At 34.3% G+C, this 17,636-nt stretch overlaps 1 protein-coding gene across 3 annotated transcripts; it reads left to right on the top strand.

Annotated features, from left to right (window-relative positions):
* Positions 1-7,918: 7,918 nt before the first annotated feature.
* Positions 7,919-14,573, top strand: LOC117547869 (overexpressed in colon carcinoma 1 protein). Of its 3 annotated transcripts, none has more exons than XR_004569251.1 (5): positions 7,919-8,203; positions 11,013-11,037; positions 11,970-12,000; positions 12,402-12,481; positions 13,747-14,573. XR_004569251.1 is itself a non-coding variant. In XM_034218758.1 (5 exons), the coding sequence occupies exons 1-4, from the start codon at positions 8,161-8,163 to the stop codon at positions 12,475-12,477; spliced, it is 180 nt and encodes a 59-aa protein (XP_034074649.1). In that variant the 5' UTR covers positions 7,919-8,160; the 3' UTR covers positions 12,478-12,481; positions 13,747-14,573. The 3 variants fall into 3 exon arrangements, 2 of the variants coding, with proteins under 2 accessions (XP_034074649.1, XP_034074650.1); XM_034218758.1 differs by having other exon boundaries at positions 11,965-12,000; XM_034218759.1 differs by lacking the exon at positions 13,747-14,573 and adding an exon at positions 13,092-13,335 and having other exon boundaries at positions 11,965-12,000.
* The last annotated feature ends 3,063 nt before the right edge of the window (positions 14,574-17,636 follow it).

Raw genomic sequence — 17,636 nt, forward strand, 5'->3', positions numbered from 1 at the left:
ACAACAATACAATACTATTTCAAGGTCAAATATATCTTAAGTTAATGGTTGACCAAAGGTTTAAAAGAGTGGGAACTCTCTATTCCTACAGTGGTGGAAAGACTGTGAAACTACATATCTTTACTAATGTGTTAACTAAAATGATACTCTGCTATTACATTTCCAATCTAAACACTCCATTGCAAGTCAAAATGTAAATTGAATATAAAGAAATATCAGCAGTAAAATGTACTTATAGTGTAAAAAGTAAAATTGCGTACATTTCGTTATATTTTTAATATATTATATTGTTATATTTTTAATACTGATAATAGATTTTAATATACATTTGAAAAGTCTAGAGTAAATTATACAGTACGAGCACACATACAAATCATTTAAAAATGTTGACTAATACAAGCATTAAGTATATCAAATGGGTATTCTCGAGTACTGTATAGTGCAATTAAGTGAGATGTGTCTGCAAATTAATTGAATCAAATCTTTAATAAAAATGACATATTGTCACTTGAGAATGAGACTCTTTCAAAAGATAAGCCTATTGTGTAGATTATTATGCATCTTGATAACTTTTCTCAACAAAAGGTTGAATAATAATGTTGTTATTTTAACAATGAGCAATGGATTCATCAAAAAACCTCTTGTCTTGATTTGTCCATTGAAGGCAGAGCACGTAATGTACTGAATAAACTGAAAGCTACTGGCTCTCTAATTATGTCACCCTTCCTGCAGAGGCTGCTCACATCTGGGGGGGAAATCCCTTCCTTGACTGATCCCTTGCTGGATGATAAAATAAGCAGTTTCCTCTCGAAATGTCAGATATTCTGACAGACTGTGTTTTTAAATCTCATGCCTCCTCTTTTACGTTCATGTCATTTCATCTAATTCATACCTGCCACCATAAAGAGCGCCCTGTAAGAACCCATGGTTACATTCACCTCCAATGCTTCCAAAAACCTTAATTCGACAAGAAGAAAACTGATGCAGGCATGGATTTAAATATATGATTCATTACATTTCAGTATGAGATGGCATGTTCTCCTGTTTAATAATGAAATTACAGTGTATTTAGTATTTGTTGTATTAATTTACAGTCAACAGCTTCTTAAATGGTTGCATAAAGCATGCTGTTTTAGTGATTTGCCTGTTAAGGCTGGATTTGAGTTCACATCCAGTTCATAGCACTGACTTTTACGTGATTTATTTTCTATTGACTTTTGGTATGTTGTTACAATTATATTTTTGCCCAACATTTTTAATCGGCACTTTAGTAGAAAAGTTGAGGTTGCCACATATACTTTTCCCCCAAACAATGGTTTACCTTTAGCTATTTGTTACATAACTTTGACGAGCTTATCTTATCATAGTCGCTACTCCAATACAAATGTGGTTATGTGTTCTACTGATTATGAGAATTTAATCCAATTAAATGAAAAAATCTCAGAACTGAACTATATAACTTCATTGGTTTCCAATGTTATCTGGTCTATTATGAGAACAACAATAGCCTGTTGTCAGGGACATAACTTTGAAGTTGTCTAATTTATTTGACTTGATCCAAGACATTTTAGGTTTATTTGACTTTTTAGGATTGTCATGTCTTGTTGTTATGTGTCTCAATAATAGGCAAGCCGTGACAAGCATTGTCCCTCATCATCAAGCTCCTAGGCAGCCTGAGCAGGAGAACATTCTTTCCTCCCCAATGGGCTTGTGTTTTTTAATTGGGTAAGTTCTGGCTCTAATTTAGATAAGCCCTGTCAGTACTGACTTATAATTAATTGTGTGCTGGCTCGGCTAAGTCTGGCCTATAAAAAGATATGCTTAACATCAGTGGAACTAACTCTGAAACAAAACAGGGATTCAGCTGACCATGATTCAAAGAATTGTTAGGGTGAACATCTTGTGACTGGGACAGTACTCAACATTATGTAAGTCAATTACTGTAGGCCTAATGACAACAAGTAGAAACATGTTGTCGTTAAAGACTGAATGTGGAACTCATAAAGTCATCAAAGTTTGTAGGATTCATCCTGTGGGGTAACTTCTGTGGTTATCCATCCACTTGAAATATGCCAACATTTATTTGTTACAGTTGTTTACATTCTGCTCATTGTGCCTTGCACACAACCTCTGGTAAAATAGTAATATTTAGGTTTTGTTTTCTGTACAAATTAAACATAACATGACAGATAATGTGTGATATGTGCTTTAGAGGAGCTGGTGGGCAGGGCTTTATTGGGTCTGTATCCCCCTGTTTCCAGTCTTTGTGCTAAGCTAAGCTAACTGACATACTGTTGAGTTAGGCTTATTAATCTACTCATTCAACTCTCTGCCAGAAAGTTAATAAGTGTCCCTTAAGGTAGGTTAAACTATGGAAGCCTGTTTGCGCCACAGGAAATGTTTTTTAAAAATCCTGTAAGTCATTATAATGACTTAGTTATCTCATTATATTGACTTAATATCTCATTATATTGACTTAATATCTCATTATATTGACTTAATATATCATTATATTGACTTAATATCTCATTATATTGACTTAGTTATCTCATTATATTGACTTAATATCTCATTATATTGACTTACTATCTCATTATATTGACTTAATATCTCATTATATTGACTTAGTTATCTCATTATATTGACTTAATATCTCATTATATTGACTTAATATCTCATTATATTGACTTAATATCTCATTATATTGACTTAGTTATCTCATTATATTGACTTAATATCTCATTATATTGACTTAGTTATCTCATTATATTGACTTAATATCTCATTATATTGACTTAATATCTCATTATATTGACTTAATATCTCATTATATTGACTTAGTTATCTCATTATATTGACTTAGTTATCTCATTATATTGACTTAATATCTCATTATATTGACTTAGTTATCTCATTATATTGACTTAAATATCTCATTATATTGACTTAATATCTCATTATATTGACTTAATATCTCATTATATTGACTTAGTTATCTCATTATATTGACTTAGTTATCTCATTATATTGACTTAATATCTCATTATATTGACTTAGTTATCTCATTATATTGACTTAGTTATCTCATTATATTGACTTAATATCTCATTATATTGACTTACTATCTCATTATATTGACTTAATATCTCATTATATTGACTTAGTTATCTCATTATATTGACTTAGTTATCTCATTATATTGACTTAGTTATCTCATTATATTGACTTAATATCTCATTATATTGACTTAGTTATCTCATTATATTGACTTAATATCTCATTATATTGACTTAGTTATCTCATTATATTGACTTAATATCTCATTATATTGACTTAGTTATCTCATTATATTGACTTAATATCTCATTATATTGACTTAGTTATCTCATTATATTGACTTAGTTATCTCATTATATTGACTTAGTTATCTCATTATATTGACTTAAATATCTCATTATATTGACTTAATATCTCATTATATTGACTTAATATCTCATTATATTGACTTAGTTATCTCATTATATTGACTTAGTTATCTCATTATATTGACTTAATATCTCATTATATTGACTTAGTTATCTCATTATATTGACTTAGTTATCTCATTATATTGACTTAATATCTCATTATATTGACTTACTATCTCATTATATTGACTTAATATCTCATTATATTGACTTAGTTATCTCATTATATTGACTTAGTTATCTCATTATATTGACTTAGTTATCTCATTATATTGACTTAATATCTCATTATATTGACTTAGTTATCTCATTATATTGACTTAGTTATCTCATTATATTGACTTAATATCTCATTATATTGACTTAGTTATCTCATTATATTGACTTAATATCTCATTATATTGACTTACTATCTCATTATATTGACTTAATATCTCATTATATTGACTTAGTTATCTCATTATATTGACTTAATATCTCATTATATTGACTTAGTTATCTCATTATATTGACTTAATATCTCATTATATTGACTTAGTTATCTCATTATATTGACTTAATATCTCATTATATTGACTTAGTTATCTCATTATATTGACTTAGTTATCTCATTATATTGACTTAATATCTCATTATATTGACTTAGTTATCTCATTATATTGACTTAATATCTCATTATATTGACTTAGTTATCTCATTATATTGACTTAGTTATCTCATTATATTGACTTAATATCTCATTATATTGACTTAGTTATCTCATTATATTGACTTAATATCTCATTATATTGACTTAGTTATCTCATTATATTGACTTAGTTATCTCATTATATTGACGTATAAGTTTTGGTAATATGAGAGGATAAATCAGGCCTTGTTTGGATACTGAATATATACCAAGGTCAAAGCATACACTGTATTATGACTCCTAATCAAACGTATATCTTTACAATCATATATGTATTTGTTTGTGACTGTAGCTGTACCCACTGGATTGTTTCTGAGTGTTTTCCGGACATCAAACACTTAAACACAGCAACATGTATACTGTACTATCACTGAAGCCACAAGAAACTCAGCTTTATTTCAAACATCAGCCAATTATAGATCATTTAAAAAAGGATTTTATCATCTGCAGATGAGCGCGTGTGGGCCTATATAGTGTCTATAAATGCCTCTTTAAATAGATTACACATAACATTGACCAGCTTTTGTGTTAGTTTGCTATACCATAGTGCTTCAGGTGTAGATTATACAATATATAACATGTCCAAATACGAGAGAAGGCCTAGGTACAAGGAAACGTAAAAAAAAGAAAGAGTCTGACTGAGAGGCCAAACAAACGTCAGTAGAGAGAAAAGAGAGATTTGTCTCAAGTCTTCAGGTAAGCAATGTGTTTCAGTATAATGCCCTACAGACCATCATACAGTTACAATCATTAATTCTCTATATACAAACTGATTTACATACACTGTACTGCGCCTCAGTTTAAAAATGTCATAAAACTAAATGTGAAATCAAATATATGGTGCAATTTCTTTTTAGAGGGAGGACTCCACGAAGTTTAATGAGGTGGGCGATAATGGACATTATGGCTATTGATGATGGCCTGTTTCCTCTTGCATAGTACGTCACACACACTATCAAATATCTACAACAGTACAACTTTTCCTGTTCGATCAAAACACTTGCAAACAATTGGCTAAACTACATCAGCTGGCAAACTATCCGAGTGGACCATAGTGTATCTTTATGTATATATCCTTTAGGCCTGCATGTTTTAGAGGGTCACATCGACTCTGTTTACTGCGTTACATGAATGGAGGAAGTCTAATGTGGCACGGTGGCTCAAATGAAAGAAAACAAAACAAAAAGGAAGCAAGGACAAACCAGCGCTCTACCCCTCGTGGCTCCACTGGAAGTAGGCACCGTTTTTACTGTTACCTTCTTAGAAGACAAGGTTGAGCTCAATAACACGTCAAGCCTATCCCACTCCCATATCTCTCCGAAACATACGCTGCGCCACCTAAATGTGTGTCTACTGAGGGAGGCCTGATTTGAGATATTAAGTCAATATAATGAGATAACTAAGTCAATATAATGAGATAACTAAGTCAATATAATGAGATATTAAGTCAATATAATGAGATATTAAGTCAATATAATGAGATAACTAAGTCAATATAATGAGATAGCTAAGTCATTATAATGAGATAACTAAGTCATTATAATGAGATGACTAAGTCAATATAATGAGATATTAAGTCAATATAATGAGATATTAAGTCAATATAATGAGATAGCTAAGTCAATATAATGAGATATTAAGTCAATATAATGAGATATTAAGTCAATATAATGAGATATTAAGTCAATATGAGATATTAAGTCAATATAATGAGATATTAAGTCAATATAATGAGATATTAAGTCAATATAATGAGATAGCTAAGTCATTATAATGAGATATTAAGTCAATATAATGAGATATTAAGTCAATATAATGAGATAACTAAGTCAATATAATGAGATATTAAGTCAATATAATGAGATATTAAGTCAATATGAGATATTAAGTCAATATAATGAGATAGCTAAGTCATTATAATGAGATATTAAGTCAATATAATGAGATATTAAGTCAATATAATGAGATATTAAGTCAATATAATGAGATAACTAAGTCAATATAATGAGATATTAAGTCAATATAATGAGATATTAAGTCAATATAATGAGATATTAAGTCAATATAATGAGATAACTAAGTCAATATAATGAGATATTAAGTCAATATAATGAGATATTAAGTCAATATAATGAGATAACTAAGTCAATATAATGAGATATTAAGTCAATATAATGAGATATTAAGTCAATATAAGATATTAAGTCAATATAATGAGATAGCTAAGTCATTATAATGAGATATTAAGTCAATATAATGAGATATTAAGTCAATATAATGAGATATTAAGTCAATATAATGAGATATTAAGTCAATATAATGAGATATTAAGTCAATATGAGATATTAAGTCAATATAATGAGATAGCTAAGTCATTATAATGAGATATTAAGTCAATATAATGAGATATTAAGTCAATATAATGAGATATTAAGTCAATATAATGAGATATTAAGTCAATATAATGAGATAACTAAGTCAATATAATGAGATATTAAGTCAATATAATGAGATATTAAGTCAATATAATGAGATATTAAGTCAATATAATGAGATAACTAAGTCAATATAATGAGATATTAAGTCAATATAATGAGATATTAAGTCAATATAATGAGATAACTAAGTCAATATAATGAGATATTAAGTCAATATAATGAGATATTAAGTCAATATAATGAGATAGCTAAGTCATTATAATGAGATATTAAGTCAATATAATGAGATATTAAGTCAATATAATGAGATATTAAGTCAATATAATGAGATAACTAAGTCAATATAATGAGATATTAAGTCAATATAATGAGATAATTAAGTCATTATAATGAGATAGCTAAGTCATTTTAATGACTTACAGGTTGTTTTGTTTTTTTCCTGTGGCGCAAATAGGCTTCCATATTAAACATAGTCTAATCTGATACTGTGAAAAAAATTACTTTCCTTTAGAAAATGCTTTTCCTGTTGCTATGTCTACTGTTGCGCACAGACTTTTATGAGAGAACAATTTAATAGGGCTTACATGGAAACTCAGATTTTTTGTTTGAAGGCTTTGAAAGAGAAAAAGCATGTTTTTTTCAATGTCAAAATCTTGACTCTCAGCCACACCTAACATCATAAGACCACTGACTGAGTGTGAGAATTGTTTCCCCTGCAGCGTTGTGATAATGCAATGCATCCTGTCGTCTAAACTCCATTCATATGACTCCCCTCTTCCTGTAAGAGCAAACAATGGCTCGATTGAAGAAGAGATTGAGTTTATATTGGTTGGGGTCTTTTTAACTGACCTGTGCTAACCCTTGTGGTTAAATTACAGACAGAGGGTTTTTCAGCTCCTTGCTATCTATAATTGCTCGAAAAAGTGAGCCGTTTCTGTGTCTGTGTTTGTGTAAAGCATGAATAAAGGTCCTATATGTTTTGAAGGTATGTAGGATTTTGCAAGATGTCCCACACACACACACAAACACACAAACACAAACAAACAAAGGCCAAAAATATTAATGTCCCTTAAATGTATTTCCTTTTCCCCTATACCTTTATATAAAAAAAGGAAGCTTGCTATTGGTTGAGTGTCTCCCCACCCTCCGCCTACTTTCCCCCGGTTTCCCGGGCAACCTTGTCAGGGTGGAGGAAAAGAGCAAATCATGTGAGGGCATAGCATCTTTCTCTCCTCTCTCTCCCCTCTCTCTCATCCTCTCTTCTAGTGTGTGTGTATACTGTATGTGTGTGTATAAAAGGCTCTCTCTCCATGCTTTCACTTCACTCTCAGCTCTCCATTGGTTTGCAGAGAGGATAGGCACAAGACTGAAAAGAGAGGAAGGGGATAGGACCATAGGAGATCCCTGTCTTACAGTCAGTGGGAGACATTTCTCTGACCTTCTTTCACTTTCTCCCCCCTCTCCCCAATGTGTTTTGGGGTTCCCTTCTTTCGTTCTTCTTCTTCTTCTTCTTCTTCTTCTTCTTCTTAAACGTCTACACATTGTTGGACCGTGGCATCGATGCAAAATGGGTTGTGGCAATTCCGCAGGCACCAACACGGCAGGAGGGGGTGAGTGTTTTTAGGGAATATGTGTGTTTGTATGAAAACGAGGGAGAGTGTGAGGGAGAGTTGTCACTGTATCTGCACCAAGGAGAGAGAGTGTTTTGAATGTAAATGAAGTGTGTGGGGGTTACCCTTGTCTTGAGATGCCCATGTCTGTGTGTGGCTCTCAATGCCTTGATTTCATTCATAAAAAATCGACAACCTTTGCATCATCATGTATGTGTGTGTCTCATCATGAAAAATATGTATTTTTAAAAAGCCATTGACAGAACAACAGAGAAGTAGCCTCAGGAATGTCTCGCTTTGATAGTGATTATGACCCTATACTGTTATTATAATGTTAACGTCTATATTCACACAAAGGATGTCCACCATAGCTAACAGGTTTTAATGTGTTTTTCTCACTTATTATTATTTTTATTGTGTTTCTTTCTCTGGTATGTTTGTCCTTGTTTCCATGGATTTACAGTATGAAAGACAAGCAGCTGTAGTGCCTTTGACCATTGAGCAGGTTTCTTGTATAAAGCCTGAATGACTTGTCCTCAAATAACACACATCTCTCTCTGTTGATTCACCCTGATACAATACCTGTTTTAAATTATACTGTACAAATCTCTAGGGACCATGGTCAAATTGGGGCAAAAATTAGATTTAAGTATCTGCAGGATTACCTCACCACCAAAGGCCATTAAAAGCAGTAGGGTGTCTGTGCATGCTGGTGTAAATGGGTGTGTTTGCTTGCAGGTACCTAATTAGTGCTTGCCAGGCACGTTAGCAGAGCCTCAGCCAGCTACTGGGAAATGTGATCCAGGGTTGTTGTTTTTTTCCTTTACATACATCTTTCAGGTTACAATTTCTGTAAACAACACCTGAGAAGGTGTCTGAGTTTGTTGTGTGTGTGGCTTGTTTGTCCATGAATCCACCAGCTGTGGTCAGTTGTGTACAGCTGGTCTTTTTCCGTTTCTTCTTAGGGGTCAGCGGTCGGCACAATGTCAAGAACATGTGACATCCTGTCACTTTGACTTATGGTTGCACTTATATGTCAATGCCAGTTGACATCAGGCCAGAATCAAAGGACATTGTTTCCCCACACTGTTATTTTCTGTAGTAAAGATACAATATTCAATAAAAGGAAAATGTCACAACTCATCTATGTTTTATGTGTTTAATTGCTATTAACCTCACATTTGTCTCTCAAAGTAACTAAACCTTTAACACTAATTAGGATGTAGGTGAGGCAAAATTGAGGCATTTAAAAAAAAAAGCTAAAAGTCTTCCTATGTGTGAATATTGGATAACAATATAAATAACATTTTGTATTTATATATATAATACATGACTTAATCGGACATGTTATAATCGTTAACAATTACTGTACATTTGAAAGCATTTAAAAATCATTATATCTATGTAAGACTATAATGTAAGGTGTTACTACCCAGTTTTTCTGATTTAATATTGCTTAGACAGTAAATGTTAAAAAGGTGAAGAATTCCCTTGAGCGTGTTTTTAGCTGAGTGGTTGTACCATATGCCATTTAACCGCAATATCCCGTGTTTGCTTCCACTTTTTAAACCTTTGTTGCATGTCACAACACTCTTTCTCTCACTCATTAATACAATGTTAAAACGTGAAAATGAGAACACTCAAATAAAAAAGCCTTTTAAATCCTAAATAGTAAGGTTAAAGTAAAATATGATTATCCTAAGTTGTAAGCTTCCAAGCTTTCAATTCATACTAGAATGTTTCAATTCAAAACTTACCAAGCTCAAATGGCCGCCTCTATATCACATTGCTCATCCCTAGTCTTATGCACCCAGATGTGGGTATGAATGAGCTTTTGTCAGGCAACTGAATAGGCTCTGTGTCATGTCAGCTGACTTAAACATTTACTGTGAAAAAGCTCTCCTTTCCTTTAACAAGGATCACATTTACTGACTTTCTGAGTAATTTAAATGTTCTACTCTTTCCGCCCAGACATCTTACATGTGGAGTGTTCTTTTTGAAGGTACATGTCTACATTAAAACAAAATGGCATTAAAAACCCAATAAAGGGTATTATTGAGGGGGTTGTTCTTCCGCTGTTGTCATTGTGATACTGTACAGGCAGGATGATTATCCTCCTACTGAATGCACTGTGATCTCATTTTGATTCAAATCCTGCTTAGTGGACTGCATTTGGTTCAGCAAAGAATGAGCTGTTGTTGGACCATAGATGTGTCAAACAGAATTGGGATGAGCTGTTGTAATTTGGAATTAGAGGCATTCAAACTGCATGCCTTTTATCCGTTTACAACATGTCCACAGAGACAAGTTGTGAAATGTTTTTCGAAAGTGTTTCTGTATACTGAAAACCACAAAAATCATTAAAACATTTATGTTTGTGCTTTGGTTATGTGTAATTATACTGGAAAACAAACTAAAAGGTTTGATGACTGTGTGGATCAAACTGATATGATATAATGTGACAATTTTGTATACTGCAAACTTCAAGTGCGATCTGCGAAAACCTTGACATGTACTCTATTGTACTGTATTAATAGAAACCTGAACAGAAATGTAGGCGTTTTAAATGTATTTAAGGTCATTCTGATTTGCTTTACGATAACTCAACACCTCACCAGACTGCTGCTAGATACGTTTTCTTTTGAAATGTGATGTATTGTAAAATTACCACTCTTAATATGTCTTTGTTTATTCATAAAAGCCTATGATTCACATCCTATGGCTGTTGAATGAAGGCATTTATTAGTATGATCACATACATCCTTAGATAATTTTCATAAAATTAATTGCCCTTTTCATCTGTTTTCAGGGCCAGCAGATGTGTCAAAAGATGTGTAAGTACATTAGTCATATTAGTCAAATGCATTATATTAATGTATTATTTCAGCTCTTCAAAGCATTACTTGAAGAATGCATGAAGAAAATAACTATATCATCCAAGGTGAACACGGTGTCTAAAACAAGGTGTCTAAAATCCGACTTGGAAAATATATGTTTTGCTTGTGTGAGAGTGTTAGTTGTTTGGATCCTGTTTACGAGCCGAATGAAAGCATACATAGTTGACCGAAAAACAAAGACCTCACTAGTCAATAAGAAAAAAGCAAAGATACTCGACCATACAACCAGGTCCCCGCTGGGCTTCATGGTCATACAGTATGAGCTTGTTCCTGCTTTAGTAAATACAAATCCAACATGTTTCTGCGTAGTGTCATGTGAAGGACAGTTTGTCCTTAAAAAGTTATCATTCATCAAAGCTTTGGGAGGGGCAGCATGTCCAAAGCATTTGGAGCATTTGTGTCTCCTTGATAACCATCTGAGCAGCCAGCACAGGACCCATGAGAGCTGACAGCAGCACAACACTGACTCACTGAAGCTAATCACAGCTTCCTAGGACTGTACTTTGTTATATTACACACACACACACAAACACAGAGACACAAAGACACACCCTTGACCTGTATGTGAACAGGTGATAATAATACATCCGCAAAATGATTATCTTTTTTTATATAAATTATTTTCTCAAGCTGGGGAGGTTCTTGGAAGTTGGATGAAACTAAAGTTGTCAATTCAGTTGTCAGATGAGAATAAGCAGAATTCCCCCCCAAAAAGATACATCCAATATTCTGCAACTGAGCCAATGCACTCTCTCAGTTGAGTTCTCAATGTGTGTGTGTGTGTGTGTGTGTGTGTGTGTTTGCTTTTATGTAATCTGTGTCCCCAAAAGAGCTGACCTGACCTGTGCTTCTTCTCTCAATCAGGACAGAAGATCTCCCGGTAGACGATGAGAAAAGAAGGTATTGTGCTAATTTTATCAAAATTCCAAATTTCCTCTGAATGTCTTATTCCTCTTTCAGGCTTTTGAGGTTGCGGTTGGGTGCATTTTAACCATATCAATATATTTGTACAGTGAGAATACGATTACAACTCCTATTTTTTTATCATCATCAATGTCACTTTTTATATCCAGAGGAAAAAATCAGACAAACAAAATCCATGCACTCTTCATCAATGCCTGACAACATCACGGAAAGTGTAATGTGATTGTTTTTAAACAGGTGTGGTTTCCTCCAAGAACAGTTAGAAAGCTTCAAAGAGCTAATGCATTGCTAAAAGGAGAAACTGTATTGAATTTAGAACGACCACTAACTCAATCCCTTTGTCTTTTAAATGCTACATTCTTCTCCTCTGTTCTCAGGAACTATGGTGGCGTTTACGTAGGCATACCAGCAGAAATGGCCGATGTGGCCGCCAGCCAGTCAAAGACCCCATGAAAAGGTAAACAGCCATAGCAATGTACTGTTCTCTTTATATTCATGAACATTAATGAGCATCTTGTAGTGAAGCAGCTCAGAGCATAGAGAGAAATAATCCCTGTAGTGAGCCCCCTCCCGATGAAACCACAGGCCTCTCTGCCTAAACTATTTTTGGAATATTTGACCTTTATTTTGACTGAATCCCAATGAGAAGCTTTCCCTTTACTTATACAGTTCAGGAACTTCAGACACTGAAAGGTGTGAAGATGAATATAGTTCACAACCTGTATTTTGACCATGACAAAGTAGTTTATAGTATTTTATTCCACCTATTTCAGCTTAGGGTTAGGGTTAGTATGTGCCTTCATTTGTGCCTTGCTATTCCTTTGCATGTTACTGCTTACAAAAGCATTATTTGTTCTCTCAGTCTGGAGCTATGAACCAATATAAAAACTAGCATTATGTTTTGTAAGGTTATCAGTTTTATAAAAACACCTGGAACCTTGCTGATATATTTTGCAGGCCTGAAGGCTCTCCCTGTTCATTCTGTGTTTTGGTCCTCTCATGTTTATCCTTGTGCTCATCGAGGTTAAACATGATAATTAATTGATTCGTTTTTTTCGTGTCCTCAGGCACAGCAAGTCCGTGCTCTTTGTTCACTGAGGTCTCCCAGTTCAAGCTGCTGTGGAGTGCGTGGTTGTTTTTGAGCACAGTTTTGACAATGAGACAGAATTACAAGAACAAGAAACTTGTCAAACAATTGTCCTATAAATATCACTGATTACGTCTCACTCCCACCGTTGCAGTGATGGAAGAATGGATCTTTTCACAGTATTATATTATTATGGCTATTATGTTATCCTGTTTTCAAACATGTAGGAGCATTTTAATATTTATACTTGAAATACTGTCTAGATTAGAAGTACCATACTTTATTATACCATGTAACTAGTTACTAGTAACTAGTAACTCTGAGTGTTAAAATACATATAATGGAATAAAAAGTACAATATTTGCCTCTGAAATGTCAAAGTAGCATTAAATGGAAATACTCAAGTAAAGTACAAATATGTGCAGAAAATTACAATACTTGAGTAAATTGACTTACTTTCCACCATTGCACCTTTGTGAATAGCAGATCCCAAAGGGAACACACATAGGTGTTAAAAAGAAACAAGACTCTGTTTTCAGCTTTTAACACCACTTGCTCTCTTGACTTCTGTCTCATCAATTGAAGCTGGTACAAAGACTCAAATCAAAGCAAATTACTCTTCTTTGTCTCGACAGGATCGTGCATTTTCATCCTCCCAGAGAAACACTTACCTTGCAAGCAGAGAGCATGTAAGTGCTCAGGCTTTAACACTGTCATCAAGCGAATATGTGGACAGCTTTCCCGGTATCTGAGGACGCTGCTTCATGGGGTCATGGGGGGCACAGCGACACCGGGATGAACAGTGAAAGTGTACATACGCCATCAATCATCACCCTTCAGTTTGTGAATGAAAAGATGTACATTGAAACGGACAAGCACCCACTCAATGGGATTTGTGACAGCCGTCTTGGCTCCTCGGTCACATCACTGGAACTTTCTCTTTCTTTCTCAGGAGGAGACGGGGGACTACACTCACTAACTGTCTGAGACACACACATACCGAAAGCCCTCTGCAATAATAATCACTTCTCAGTAACGTCTCTGGAAGCCATCAATGATTCATTGTGTGAACAGAGAGTACGAGACACATTCCTGCTACTACGTCACAGAAAATAAATAGCATTTATTTTAATCAGGGACCTGAGGCAACAGGAGTCTGGACAACTGATTTAGATGATTATTATTCTGATTCTAAATGCTTAAGTTACATTTGAATGTATTCACTCAATGCCCCCTTATGTCAACAAGGTCGTACCTGCGGTCATCACTTACTGTAGCTTCTTCCCCAGACTGATTATGTAACATCGGGCATATGACTCACTACTGTCTACTCACTCTCACATTCATTTTTATTATGCTTTATCAGCATGAATGTGAGGTGTACAAGCATCAAACTGTTCAATAGTGGAATGAGAAAAACATGTTATTAAGTTATCTAAAATATATAAAAAGAACGTGTGTGTGTGTGTGTGTGTGTGTGTGTGTGTGTGTGTGCGTGCATGTGTGTGTAACCAAGGTCAAACTCTCTTGCGTTCTCTGTCTTTCTGCAGTATCTTCATTTTTCCACTGAAGATCTCAGATTCTTCACACAGCTCTTACAATATTTATCATAAGCAGAATAGTTACACAGTTTCCTATCATCTCACAATATAACGTATGATCCAGTGAGTAGGAGAAAAACATGTTATTAAATTATGTTCAGAGGCAAAAAAGTTGTGAAAAAGGAAACGTCAAAGTCATTTCTTCTTACAGTTTATCTACATTGATCTGTAAGGGATTTATTGCAATCTATTTTATGTCATTCATCACACAATATGTGAATATTGTGAAGGAAACTTCTGTCTTTCAATGTTCAGTTCAATGAAGGAGACTGGATCGTCGTTAGCCAAAGCACTGAGTTTATTCTAAATACAAACAATTAAACAAACAAACGAACAAACGGTCGGAGGATTGATAAAGTTCTCCTCCTGTCGGGGGAAAACCCATATCAACTCTGCCGGTCAAAGGACCATACAGCGCCAACCCATTATTTCGGATGGGCGGGACCACAGGAGCCCGCGCTCATTTCTAATGACTGCCAGATGTAAAAACAAGAGCTCTTTGTCTCCAAACTGCAGAGCAATGGGAGCCCTCCCCCATCGAAAAGAAGAGACAGATTCACAGACACAAAGAGAAATAAGGAATCTCACTATCTAAAGTTTTAAGCACAATTAGCTTGGATTAAAATATTCTCTCACAGTCCCTCCTTTTATCAATTTATGATAACAAATTAACATTAGTCTAAGAATATTTCAGTCAATACTTAAATCAATAAGCATCTTCAGAATTGGGTGGACTCGCATGCATCAATTATCAAAAGTAAACAAGATTGAAAACACTTCAATCACCATGATTGAACACAGTCAACCATAATAGAAAAATCATCTCTTCAGTGTTTGGCATCTTTTGTCAAAAGCACAATAATAAACACACATGAAATACAAAAATATAATAGCAAAATATATGTTTCAAAAATAAGATCTTTTATCATTTATCACTCAGTTAATCTCATTCATCAAACACAAATTCTAAATCAGCTTACATCTCAAAGATTTACTTCAAGGCAATTACTTATTAAAACACAATTAGAATTTAGGATTATAAGAAATCCAATTGAGGTATAAAATCAGAATCATGAGAGATCCAGCTAAGGTTCCTAGTTAAGGTATAAATTCACAGTGATGAATCGATCAATCTGTAATCTGTAAAGTTACAGTGTCCTCAATCTTTAACATTACTTTACGTTTACTTCATTACGCTTTATTCAAGAGTAAGGCATGATAACATAATTACATTACTTAAACTATCAATCATTATGTCATTTCAAAATCTGAAGGGAAAACTAAACAATTCTCAAAATGTTTAACAATCTGAAAAGGAAGAATCAGACATTTTATTGTATAACAACCTGAAAAGGAAAAAATCAAAACATCCGTTCTTTATTCAGAGTGTCAACTGTAATCAATTTCAATCGCTGAATTGGGAGCCTTGTAATCTGGTTTCCTCGTTGTACATGTTACCTGGTAATGATTAAGGATAGTAACATTGTCTGTTATAATATTATAAATATCTTATTGTTCAATACCTTATAAATCTGAAAATATCAATTAATTTATTTGTTTAGTGTGAAAGTGTAATCTGATCTGACAAAATATATTTATCACCACTATTTAACACATATCTGTTCATTGGGAATACAAAAACAATCATTAATTGTACATCTGTAATCATCTGGTCATTCAATTCAAATGTTATCTTTGTACCAGAGCTAGAAGAACATGTCCTCCTGACTCGTTCTCCTCCTCTCTTTATGACACAGAATGTCTGGTGTGTAAAGGCATCCTGATACTGTAGATTAGCGCTGATTGGCTCAAAACTCTTCTTCATCAGAGCGCCATAATTCACCTCCCCAATTGCTCTGCTTTTGTGTCTCAATTCAGTGAGCACTTTATGATCTCCCAGTGAAACAGAGGCTCATCTTCCTGTATTCCTTCTGCTATCTGCTTGAGAGCAGTGCACCTGCCTATTCCAAGTGGCACATCCAGATGCCTCTGAAACCATCGCTCGTCCTGTAGAGTTGTCTGCCTGAGCCCACCGAGCAGAAAGATGAAGAAGCATCCCATCTCATCAGAAAGTTGAAGATTAGAATCCTCTCATCTCGAACGACCTCGTGCCTCCTTGCCCGTGGATGGGTTGCTCTCTGCAGCCGCAGAGTGTGATTCTCTCTCTGACCCTTGGCCTTCAGAGCTGTTTAACACACATGCGCACGAAATGACTGCTATCGTGTCAGTAGCGGGACCTTAGCATATATTTAGGATATATATAATATATATACAAATACACAATATTGGACACAGACTATAAAAGGGCACACAGTTTCATTCACTAATGAAAGTCAAACACGTTTGTTTCCACTGTTTTATTGTGTGCCTGTCGCGATAAGCATTTAATTGACCTATCGGCTCTCAAGTATTTGTGTTGGGTAATCTATGGTAGGGCTAACCCATACAGTGGTGGGGCTCAAATCAGTATTTGAAATGTAATTACATACACGCTATATCGCCCCCTTGACAGCGAAACGCCACGCGTGAGGTTTAGATTATTTCCCTGTCTCAATCCAAATTGAACTGTATGAAATAAAAAGGCACATTTTTCTTGTAGTAGATAAAAAGGGCGACCTGGAGCCAATCCTGCTATTTCCCCACAAGTGAAAAAGTTGACATGCTGAAAACCCAACCCCCGCAGGCAGGGCCGGCCCTAGACATTTTGCTGCCCTAGGCGAGATTATGATTTGGTGCCCCCCCTCTCCAAGCAATACACAATAGAATATATAAAGAATAAATGAAAAATCTCTACAAAAACAGAAACTTATTGACATAGGTAATATACATAAAGGTTTCAAATGTATTCATTGTATGAACATGTTTTAATTGGGGGGTGGATGTCACATCCTCTAGGGGTATGCCCCCCCGGAAAGATTTTTTTT

The sequence above is a fragment of the Gymnodraco acuticeps genome, unplaced genomic scaffold, assembly GCF_902827175.1.
Source record: "Gymnodraco acuticeps unplaced genomic scaffold, fGymAcu1.1, whole genome shotgun sequence".
In the NCBI taxonomy this organism is placed as follows: Eukaryota; Metazoa; Chordata; class Actinopteri; order Perciformes; family Bathydraconidae; genus Gymnodraco; species Gymnodraco acuticeps.

What these genes read in the sequence shown, in the direction of transcription:
- LOC117547869 (XM_034218758.1), top strand. Translation starts at nt 8,161, where the DNA reads ATGGGTTGTGGCAATTCCGCAGGCACCAACACGGCAGGAGGGG. An exon ending in GCAGATGTGTCAAAAGATGT is followed by an intron (nt 11,038 to 11,964) that starts GTAAGTACATTA and finishes TCTCTCAATCAG; the next exon opens with GACAGAAGATCTCCCGGTAG. An exon ending in GTAGACGATGAGAAAAGAAG is followed by an intron (nt 12,001 to 12,401) that starts GTATTGTGCTAA and finishes CTCTGTTCTCAG; the next exon opens with GAACTATGGTGGCGTTTACG.